Below are 12,119 nucleotides of genomic sequence, written 5' to 3'. Positions count from 1 at the left end.
TAAATCTGTCGGCGATAGCATTATTAACTGGGTCCTGCCAGATGTCCATCTGTCTCTGAAAATCAAAATGCCCTCCGTACCTGCTGTTGGTGAATCCACAGAGACCTCCTCCTGAACCTTGCTCTGACCCCGCTCTCTCCACCCCCTCCCCCAACCCCCCCCCCCCTCCCCTCGGGACCCTCACCCCTCTGACCCCTGCCTCCGCTGTGACCCCTGCCTGGGCGGCGTGCCCTCCATGACCCCTGCTCAGCCACCGCGCCCTCAGTGACTTTGCTGGAGGTGTTTGGACTCTGTGGGATCGGAATGGATATAACTCACCTGCTTTAAGGAAATCAATACGAAAACACACACATACCGATGTGAGCCTCAGAGCACATCACACATCATATCTTCGGCTCTCTCTCCATTCCATCCATTTCCCTAATAGCCTGCCCCCCCCCCCCACCCCCAACCACCTCCCCACCCCCACCCCCACCCGCTCCCACCCTGTGTAGGATGGCACAATGAAGCCATTCTTATGCTCTAGGAAGGAATAGGACGTACAACATCAATACCCCAGGACTGGATCAATTCCCCAGATAGGATGGCTTCTCCGAACATCAATGCACTCTCCCCGGTTCATCATATTCCCCTTAATTCAATGTCTCCTCTAAATTAATTTAAAGCCCCTCATCTGAAGCGCAAGGCGTATGCTTACGGCCCGTGTTTGCGTCTCTTGGCGGATTCCGCCTGCCGCCGGTCAGCTGAATTCGTGTTTTGGTCGCAGAGTACAAACGTTTGAGGCTCCTTTCCTCGGTGACTGATGCTACTGGAGTGGATGGGAAACGACTGGCGTGTTCTGATTCTAAAGCAGGCAAAGCAGGAGGCGCTGCTATGCCAAGCGGTAGGGGCACGCAGCAACGCTTTCAAACACAGAGGGGATTGCTTCAGTCTCTGGCAGCCAGTGTAGCTGTAGCGTAGTGTAGCGTAGCACAGTGTTTTTTTCTTTGCTGAACAACAACTTCGCAAAGTTCTGCACAACAGATCGTGTGGGCACCATTACAACACGAAAGTGTATCTTTCCTTTTGAGTCATCTGCTGTTTCGTGATACACGGAGTGTGGTACCCACAGGACTGGCCCTCTGCTTGGTTCTGCTTTTAATTCTCTTTTTTTTTTCTCCAGGACAAGCTTGAAAGTGGCTTGATTTTCTGCGCCTTCACAGCACTGTGAGATACTAACATTTCCCAGAGGAAATGTATGCTGTTCGTGTCCTTTCATGACTTGTTTTTGTGACACAGAAAAGATAACGGACATCAGACCATCTCCTGTGACTCAAATGGCAAGAAAATACAATTCTGAGGGGGGAAGGGGGGGACACAGACACCAAAAAGCAGTCTCTTTGAACCGGTAACAAATTTTCCTTTTTGATAATCTGTTGAAAGAAATACATCTGGCTCAAACTCTGAGACACTTTGACCTCTGTCGAACCAACTTGCAGTCCCCGCACTTGCCTAATGCACTAACCGAATGCAGAGCAGGTTTGGGTGAACAGCATGTGTCTCTGCCTGAATTTTATCATCCAGAGGACTGGAATATTTCTAAGTGAACACAAAGAAAGGTCACCAAAAGGCCACTTATCCTTCACCTTCGCATGCCCTTTGAACTAACTGTGCTCATAATATGCTCCCGGTCACAGTCCACTTTGAATCCTTTAGGAAATCACATCTCAAAATACAGAAATGCCCTTTTTGCCTTTTATAAATTTGTGCACCAGAGAATTTAGAGTTGTAGATGTGTTCTAGCCTTTTAATGTCAGACACTGTGCTGTCGTTCTAAAGGACAATTGAAATCAGCCCCTGCATCATGCTAGCTAAGAGACTTGGCTCAGCCGAGCCCAAGGGATGTTTAATGCAGACCCCTTCCATAATGCACTCACATAAAACTGAAGGCTATAGGAGTTTCAAAATCCCTAGCAGCAATTTAACATCCCAGTATATTATGTAAGCAATTCACCCATGCCACCTACATTATCACTGCGGTTGGGCAGAATTAGTACCGTTGCTTTTTATATCCAAGTGCTACATTATAGGCATAAATCAATCATAGCAAGTCATTTCCTAAACGCTGAAGTAGGCCGGTGTACAAATAAGCTCTTATGCGCAGGCTCTCAAGCCCAGAATTACACATACAGCATTCCTACACAAAATCATTTCCTGTATTTCAGTTACATAAATGTGTTTGTTTATGCTGGAACTGAGTTTTTCATAGGTCTCCACAGTCAAACAATGGGACTTTCAAATTTAGTCAATTACATGTTTAATATCACGTGACAATCAGGTAATATTTTCTTAGCAGGTCAGTTGTAATAATAATAGCTGAGAAGCCTCAGTAGTTAAAACTACTCTTGATAGAATCTATACTCTTGCTTTTCCCAACCAGTCAGTCAATTATTTTTTTTATTCAGTCTGCAACTTCATTGTATTATATGGGAATTTTTTTATAATTAATGCCCTCTATCCCTTATTAAATCAACCTCATAAGTTTATTGTTTTACATAATTACAAAGTTACTTATAATGCACCCTAAGTAGATCCCAGTGCATTTTGCTATGTGTGAAAATAGAGCATGGGATTAGAATCCTGTGTAGTACATCACATGTGCAGTACATCACACTAAAATATTTATTATCCATGTTTGTCAGATGCCTATAACAGGGTCACACACATGGCTCTGTACTATACTGCCACACATTCACTGAAGATGGTAATGACGAGAGCACATTCCTGTAGGAATGTGCATCAACAGCCTTCCACTGTGGAATTTGAACCTGCAGGGGTCTGACACTACTCTGCATCGGGGGAACCAATGCGCAGACTTTCTAGTCTTTTAGAATAACGGATGTGGGTTTGGCAATTTGCGCAAACGTACGCTTTGTCTCTGCTACTGGTTTGCCTAGGCTGGTTTCCTTTGTTTTGTTGTTTGATTAATGTTGTTTTTTTTTAAATATTGTTTTTCTCTTAACCTGTTGCTCTTTTCTACTTATTTATGGAAGAAGTCTCAGCCAGGTTCTCAACACTGGCACAGCCTTGGCTGCTAACCAGGAAAGCTGCACTCTGCTGTGTCTTTCCGGTGGCACCTGCATCTTTGTCATTCCAGGGCTCTAATACCTGGGCCTTCATACACGGCCAAGCAATCAGGCTCGCTGCAGCTCTGACAGCATTGATATTGACGTGCGAAGGATTCAATATAACACCGCTGCTTCGGCTTCCAGGACCAGATTGAAATATTACAGCGGAATAATGTGATACAATCTGGGTACACATGTGCCAGTTATCTCTTTTAAGCCCATTTTCCTCTTTGCTGATTTGGCTGAAAGGCCGCAATCTGAGGTCTCCGGGCAAAGAAGCCGAGGCTTGGTCTGTTTTATAAGTAAAATATTACACCTTTGACCTGGACATGACTTAAATTTGTTTCTTCAATTTAAGCACATTCCCTCATTTGTGATACTGTACTTCCGAGTCATTTCTGTTCCCACCACATGCATGGTGACCTCCACCACCACTAGGTGGAGCAAATGTTATGTGATTACCCTTTGTCAGTTTGTCTGTCTGTAAACAAGACAACCGTAAAAGATTTGACAAATCAAACGCCAGTGGGATCATTTTAGGGCTCCTATACAACAACCAAAGTGTGGTGGAGGCATGCACCTCACTGAATATCACTCTACTTGTTTGTATTAAGGGCAAATTAAGGACAAACCCATACTGCAGTTAAATTGAATAGTGTCATTAGTGTCAACGTTGGAAACGTCTAGAAACTGCCTTTTTGGGCAATGATTTCCCAGGCTGATGGCAATTCAAGACCAATAAACGTGATTTCAGGTCACTGAGGCTCAGTCTGCAACAGGATCCTGAGGATAATGACCTACTGTAGCAGTGACTTCCACAGACTCCTACTCAATATGCAAAACACACAGAGTATTAAAGGAAAATTTCCATTTATGCATGCATGGCTGCAGGGAAGACTTTGGATATTGATTAAATGTATTTGGCACGGATTTGATTAATTGAACTTTCACTGATCATTAATTAATTGAACTTTATGCCTGACTGGTTTTTAACTGCTCCTTAAGCACTACATGACCCCATTAGTTGGAGACATGGTCGGGCAGAGGTGTAGCGAGGTGACTGCACTGATTTGTTGACTGTCTGGTGAAATTCCGGAACACAGAACTTAGACATAGAACACCGAATGAACCCAATATACCCCAGTTTATCAACAGAAGGATGCTTTTTGTGCTATCGGCAAGTTGGAAGCCGGAAAACGTAAATAAGTGGTCTGTATAACGTGTCTATCTAAAAACATATGATCCTCAGCATTTGACAATATTAAGTCGCAATCATTTAATGATGAACACGGCTGGAATGTGCGAAAATATCCTGCCTTCTCTGAAGTACAAAAACACATGGCCCGATCTTAGGTCTTAAGAAATCAAAGATACATTCACATTAAACTGATCTGGAAATCTGGAGGCATCGAAATGCAGTGACCATATATTGCCAAGATAAGATTAACCGCCCACGATAAGAAACAATGTGTAAAACGTAGGATGGCTTCATGGCACTATGATTATGTTTCAGAATGGGTTACAGGTTCATATCCCAGTTAGGGTGCTGCCATTACACCCTTTTTCAAGGTGCTGTACTTGGAAATCTCCAGTAAATATGAAGCTCTATGAATGGATAATATCCAAAATGTCAACTATTCTCTTTGCCCAAACCCCTAAGGAAATAAGGACATAACATGTGACATTAATATTAATAATATAAGAAATTAATTAATTAAAAATAAGACATTAATAGCATTTGAGTAATTAGAAGGAAAAGGTGTAATTGGTGCTGTGCTGTTTCCACAGGGCCCTTCAGTTTTATATGTGCATAACTTAAAGCCTTCCAGCAAAATCACTGTTTGAGTTTCTGCCCCAGATATGGTATGACTTTAAGATAACTTAAATCAACATTTTTTAAGCTTCTTATGAGGTAAACCTCCCTGTGAATTTCAGAGAATCAGCAGGAGGTATTCCACAGAATAATTCAAAACAGACATATAGACATGTTACTGTGCAACAGATACTACATGGAGCAGTGTGGAGAACCAGATCAAGCACAAAGCAAAAAGCCAAAAAACCCTAATTATCTATGCTCAAAGTAACCATTTGCTGGAGTACTTGCCAACAGAATTATGCTAGCGGTGTGTGCCTCTGCAGAAAGCCTGGCTTCAAAATTGGCTGTGCCACTTGCAGAGAACTACAGTACCAGGAGCCCACACGGGGGAAAAAAAGCAGCAATGGCTTTGTAGGGAGCAGGGTGTGTAAGTTGGCTTGGGTCCCCTCATTGTTTCACTCTCTCCATCCTGATGCTGACTTGGGCACCCATGAGTTACTCAGATAGTGCCAGGAGGGTGTGCCTGTCCTCTGATGGTGTTTGCCTTCCAATGCATCATGGGATGTGTAGTGCAGAAATAGCTGCAGAAGGGATGCACAGGCATTCTTAGTGGGTTTAGCAGTAGTTATTGCGATACCAATGGTGTTAAATGCATAATTTGGCATCTACTGAAAGTTGGCTGAAAGGGAGGGGGGGGGGGGGGCAGAACACATAATTTAAAAAAAATGAAGGGTAGACTAAAATCTGCTCCCATTAAATAAACACCAATGAGCCCTATTTATACAGGACTCTCTGTACCTATTTATACGGGGAATATCTGTTGGAGTGCTGAACGTTCTGCTCCACTGAACAAGCTGCGGACAGGGCCACAGCTGGGTCCGGCCATCATCATCATCATCAGCTCTTCAGATAATTTGCTCATTTATTATTAACTGATTGTTCCTGTGCACTGTGCCATTCTCCTCTTCTCTTACGCTTTTTTTTTCCCCCCCATTGCTTTACACTCAGTGCAAAAAGAGAAAGGTGGGAAGGTCAGGAGCAGGCCGTGGAGGTAACACATCATCTCTGTCTTTTCCTGGAATGGAGGAACAGTTGATGATCTCAAGTGACAGGGATGTAGGGAGGGATCACATGAGCAAGACATGACAAGCACATGACAAGTCCAGCGTGAACCCCACTGCCGGTGATGCGCTTTCTTGTCCGGCCGCGCATGGAAGCGCAAAATCATTGGCGTCTTGCCGTCCCAACTTATACTTCCAATTCAGTTCACACCCCTTCCCTACCTGGTCTCTTCTCCTTTGTTTTCACGGCACTGTGCACAATCCTATCGGATTGATCCTTCTTGATCCGGCACATAGTCCGAGTGTGAAGGCAGAAGGATAAGTCGCCACAACGTGGTTTTGCGCTTGACAGACCTCCAAAAACATCACAGCAAGTTTGCAAACTGGCCTGGTGCAGATGCTGGTATTATCACATGCACGCTAGTGCTGGTGCTTGTTATTTCCTGTTTGGCCCATGCTGGAGACAGCCCCCCTGTTGTGACAAACAGCAGGGAAAGCAAACTAAACCAGACTTCAGCCGCCTGTGGGTTGCATCCAGCCCAGTAACTTATGTCAGCGAGAGAGCATCACTTCGGCTGATTTCCCTCGTGTCAGTCGTGCACCGCAAGCAGATTGCCAGGTGATATTTTTCCAGCGGGTTTCCAGGCACAGAGTCCACTTGGATAAACCTTAAGTAAAGATATTCGGTCTCTCCCAGCGTTAGGGCGGTGCTGTCAGAGGGTTAAGAATGAGGCATTAGGGCGGATAGCCCCGCCACTGCGCAGAGATCAGGCCAGAGATAGAACTCGGTGACATGCTGAAAGCGGCCTTTGATACGCAGCGATTGATGCTGTCAATGTTTACAGTGGTTCAGCAGGCAGACTGACTGTGCAAACTGCGTGTTGTGTTTAACCACCCGTACAAAAGGTAGAGATTCTTCAACAAAGGGCTTTAGTGGACTTTAGTGCCTGGTGCTATAAATACAAAGTCCTCATGCTCTAACAATAAAAGAAACTAGAAAATGAGATGAGCCTCCTAGCTAGGATGAAATTTGTCTCACAAAATGGACACAACCTGATCTCATATTCACACAGAGATAATGACAGAGGCAGTGAAAATATAACGGTTACCTCCAGCAACTTAATAGGAGGAAGAAAGCACAATTTCAATTTTCTTCCACTCTGCATAAATGTACAATCAGTATGATTACTACTCATGCAATGAATTCCATGAATACTGAGATATTCATGTGTGTCTATATCAACATTATAGAGCACTGCTTCAATCATGAGTGTCAGATAGATACAGGTGACCAGACAGTTAAATTACCATACACCTGAAGCAACCGAACAGAGAAATTAACCATTTTTGAACCAATTTTTTAAGCACTGCTATCATTATTGTTACTCTTCCAACAAAGAAGCTGTACAATATTGAAGTCACATGAAGAAAGGCCCATCTAAAGCACGCAAATCTCTCGTTAAGTACGGACAGCTCAGACCTTCCATGGTACAAACCCTCCAAACACAACGCATTCAGAAGTACCACGATGGCACGCTACTCACGCTACTCACGCTACGGACAATTCAGCTCACAGTGCTGACCTTGACTGAGAGGAACACTGCAATGTTTGAATTATGTGATGTAATGTTTTTTTTTTTTTTTTTCACTGTGAACCAGCGCAGCTTTCAGACTCCCTGTCCCCTGCCACCCGGTGCAGAGCGTGCCACCAGAGCACTGTGACTAGAAGCGGCAGCGTGGCCGGACGCGTCCGAGAGCTGAAACCGGTCGTCATCTCTCATCTCGTCTCCCTCTCCGATCCGGCGGCGGCCCGCGAGCCTTCGTGACAGCGTTTTCAAGCAGACGGGGAAAAAAGCAAAGCAAAACACATCTGAGTGTGTCCGTCGCCGATGCCCTTTGCAGCCGTTGCATTGCTGGACTCTTCTGACTGTTTAATATGGGACACTACATTACATTATTGGCATTTAGTAGACACTCTTATCCAGAGCGACTTACATCAGTTACACTTTTTTTTTTTTTTTTTTTTACAATGTTATCCATTTATACAGCTGGATATTTACTGAGGCAGTTTTTCCCAAGGGTACAGCAGCAGTGCCCCAGTGGGGAACTGAACTGGCAACCTTTCTGGCGCAAGCCCTGCTCCTTAACCACTATGCTGGGACCCGTGAGGACTTGAGTCCATCTTAGCATACAGCATGGACCTGTGCTCATCAGAGGGGCTCATCAAAATGAGCAATGAGTCCACCCCCTCCCCAACCTCCACCCCACTCACCCACCCAGGAGTAGGAAGGTAAAACAGCAGGGTGCGGGCAAGAAACGCAACACAACCAGAGTGAGCCTGTCGGATTTTGGGTGAGAAAAAAACGCCAAGAGCTCCAGCTGCCATTCTACACTCCGCTACGCTCCGAGCCCAGCAGTTAGCAGTTGCTCGTCAGCTCCGCGCCGCCTCGTGAGGTGTGAGCAGTGGGGCTACTCTTCACACAAAAGCATGCTTCATTACCGCCAAAACCCACTGCAAGCAAAACAACAGTTCATTAGCGAGGACTGACCAAGAGGCTGGGGTGGAGAACTCTGTGCATGGCATATGCTTAACAGCCAGCTGGCAAATTAAACTCTGCAGACATTAACAGAAATGATCTATCAATAGATTATAAGAGATACATCCTGTAGAGCTGCTTGAATTCTTTGATTTCAGGGAGTAAGGTCTTTCCTGTCAGAAAACCTAGAGGGCAAAATCTCTGATTATGAATCCAGGCATATTCCTCACTGGGGACCTGCTGATAGTGAAATATTGATGCTCTACTGACTGGAAACTCCAGAATATCTCGGTCTGGTGGAGTGGTTCCCCTCTGTCACTCCACTCAAAGAGTGCGCTAATGACACCAACCCCCCCCCCCCCCCCGCCTCAAAATCCTCATGAAACTTTGAGGTGCTCGGCGCTGAGACACAAGGACAAACACAGCACAGAAAGGGGACACTCGGGGCCACAGCGGTGGGATTACGAAAAGAAAAAGGGCAGCAGGAGCACGAAAACAATTCAGGTCCAAAGTCCACACGGAGCTGGCATGCTGCTATTCAGAGCACAGAGGCGTAAACATCCAGGCACTGAGGACAGTGCAGACCGACAGGCCCTCCATTTGAGAAAGACAGACAACGGCAATGGCACTCCGCCAGCAAAATGACGAGTTAACAGAGGGCGTTCCAGGCCGTTTGTGACGCATCCGTCACTACTGTACAGCGCTGGTTGCCTGGTGGCCAGTAAGTAAATCACCTCACAAGACAGGGGAATGGACCCCTCTACGACATCCGGTTAGGAACATTATTCAGGCAGCATATCAATCTCTGCGGCCAACAGAACGAGATGCCACGCATGGATAATGGTTAGCCAGCATTTTTCTAGGTACAAAGTTTCATTTGTTGAAGTACAAATAAAAAATACAGTTTCAATACATGTCAACATAAATTCAAAAACAGACAGAGGAATGACAGTTTGATGTAAGCGGCATGTATACATGTATTGTAAAAGGACATATGGGGCTTTTTCCTCAATTGTATACTTGATTGCATGCATGCAAGTGGTAAGGACTGATACATTTTTATACATATTAAGAATATATTTTGATATTGACATTGAAGACAAAATCATAACGTCTTGGACTGCATATTTCCCATACATCGCCTTTTACTGTTTGTTACATATAAAACGTTTCCCCGGAGCCTCAGCGCAACTTCGGGCCGACAAATCACATGGTCACTCGCACAATAGTGATCACACGCTATCTATGCTCTCTGCTGAATCGTATTAAATGTCAGGAAATGTGCAGTAGGGACAGGGACATCGCAACAGCCACGGCATCAATAATGCACAACAAGATGGGAATGTGCCACGATTATGGATCCCTATATCACGGATAAATGAAATATGAATAATTCATCGCAGCACCGACCAAGAGGGACTTCATAAGAAAGGAATTACTTCTGGAAACAAAGCCCCAGTGAGAACGCCACTGCATTACTATTCTGGGGTGCTACTGGGAAGAGCGCTAGTAGTCGCGGGCGAGAGTGCGCGCGCGCGTGTGTGCAATCCACACGAAAGCAACTCTTTAAAAAAAACAAGTGCTTATGCTACACACAGTGAATAGTTTGTGTATATATTAGACAGTGGACTGTGTAATTCATGTACCTGCTTGCGTTGAAGGTCTCGGGCAAACACAGGATGACGCAAGCCTCTGTGTATCGGCTGCATTTCCATAGTGTATTTTATATTTGCCTGCACATCTGCTCACGTAAGCAACACTGGGTCGAAACTTTCTTATCTATGGGCTGCGCTGAGCGGCAGCCAAAGTAGTAGCCTTTCTTTTAATTATGCTGCGTTGGTTAGAAACTTACGTATTTAGTGTCGTTGAAAGGTCAGGTAATATGAATGACATTGCAGTTGTTTTTAATTATATTTATAAAATATCTAATTCTGGTTTTGGTTGATGCTGGGATGAAAGCTCGTTTGCCACTAGCGTGACATATGATGTTTTACAAGTTGTAATACCATTCTCCACAGTTATACTAGTTTACCGTGCAATAAATGGAGCAAGGACCTCGTTATTTATCGTCATCTAAATTAATCAAAGTGTTGGCGTTGTGGTTCCCGGAAATAACGTTAACACCTATGGCATGGGCTGACATGGCCTCGCAGTGGAGGAAAGAATTTGTTTCCGACAAAAAATGCACTCCTAAAGTCATATACAGTTTGCTGCGGCCCACACTTCGTCCTTCCCGATATGGAATGTAACACGGTGGAATAAATTGGAAATGAGCTACATGTATGAGACGAACGGTCCACGTCAGCTCCTACACCGTTCACTTAAAGAAATATTGTCACCTGTTACACGCGTTCCAAAAAATCCCTTGAAAAACTCTCCTTCATATTACTGCGCAAGAAATACGTCCTGGCTTGGGTGTCAGATTTTCTAAAATATAGGCCCATACCTTTCCTTTGAACGGTCTGTATCTGATGCGATATGAAACGCTGGTCTCTGTTATCAAGAGTCTCAGGGGGCGCTGTGTTTTGCGTCCTACATGATTTTTCTGGGCAAAATTCCAAATCCTTACAGGATCACAGCTCATCAGCTTTTTTCGTAAAATCAAAAGTTTTGAACAGCTAACACAAAACCTTTTTTATCTACCTCACCCTTAATCAACACTCTCATTTTGTTTCATAATTCACTGCTCAACGTAATTTATCTAAAGTTGTAGTGTCGTCTATATATTCCTGAAAGTAGTAATACTTCCTCTCTATAGTATCGTTAGATGGGATATTCCTTTAATTCCCGATGCACAATTTCCAGAAATTACATCGTTTCCCATTACAACAGCAACTTAAACCCCAAAGTATGTGTTTTGAATGTAAACATCTGGTTGTTGAATAACGTGAACAATGCCGTTTCCTTACCTCAATAAAACTGCAATTTCCCATGCGAAGAATCCCCAAACAGCTACAGAATGCAGCCTTTTCCGACTCATCTCAGGGATTGGGTTGCGAAGACATATACCCACGACAGAACGACTGCTCTCCCGGTCTCCACACTTTTGGGTTCTTGAGTTCAGCACTCAGGACAGCGCTCCAGCTGTTCTCTCCACAATCCAGTGAGGCACACTCGCTGATTTCTTTAAAAATATAACCATATCAGTTTTTAAATTCCACATAATCTAAAGGGTTGCGCCCTACATAGTCAGCTACGGGGAAAAAAAACCATCAGCGTTGATCGACCGAGAAATGCTCGACACAGCTGTCTAAAAACAAGCGGCAATGCTGAACGCCAGGCTGCAGCCGGAATATTTCTTTGACGCGCTCAGTAAAATCGCAACAGTCCTTAGCAGCGGAGGTAACGTGAGCCCGCCCAGACGCGCGCCTGACTGACACAACATTCCTCCACTCACTCAATAAGAATGCGGGAACGACGCTTGATTCACTGAAAAAAAACATAGAAGTGAAGAGAATTTAAAAAAAGAAAAAAGAATGACTTTTGCCTCTCATTTTCTTTTGTATATGGGGGGTTGCAATAGACGTTGGATATAATGTTGTCATGTCGAAATTCGCATCTGGACTGAAAACGCCTTTTATTCTTGTAATGTCAAAGG

General features: G+C 44.4%; 1 protein-coding gene across 2 annotated transcripts in view; it reads right to left on the bottom strand.

Moving 5' to 3' along the window:
- glra3 (glycine receptor, alpha 3) overlaps positions 1-11,770 on the bottom strand; it is a 51,308-nt gene extending 39,538 nt beyond the window's left edge. For both annotated transcript variants that reach the window (XM_036516720.1, XM_036516718.1), the window contains exon 1: positions 11,431-11,770. In XM_036516720.1, coding sequence (XP_036372613.1) covers positions 11,431-11,501 — 71 coding nt within the window. In that variant the 5' untranslated portion in view covers positions 11,502-11,770. The remainder of the gene's footprint in view (positions 1-11,430) is intronic.
- Positions 11,771-12,119: the final 349 nt, after the last annotated feature.

The sequence above is a fragment of the Megalops cyprinoides genome, chromosome 22 (assembly GCF_013368585.1).
Source record: "Megalops cyprinoides isolate fMegCyp1 chromosome 22, fMegCyp1.pri, whole genome shotgun sequence".
NCBI classification, from domain to species: domain Eukaryota; kingdom Metazoa; phylum Chordata; class Actinopteri; order Elopiformes; family Megalopidae; genus Megalops; species Megalops cyprinoides.
This window is presented reverse-complemented; position numbering and strand designations above follow the sequence as displayed.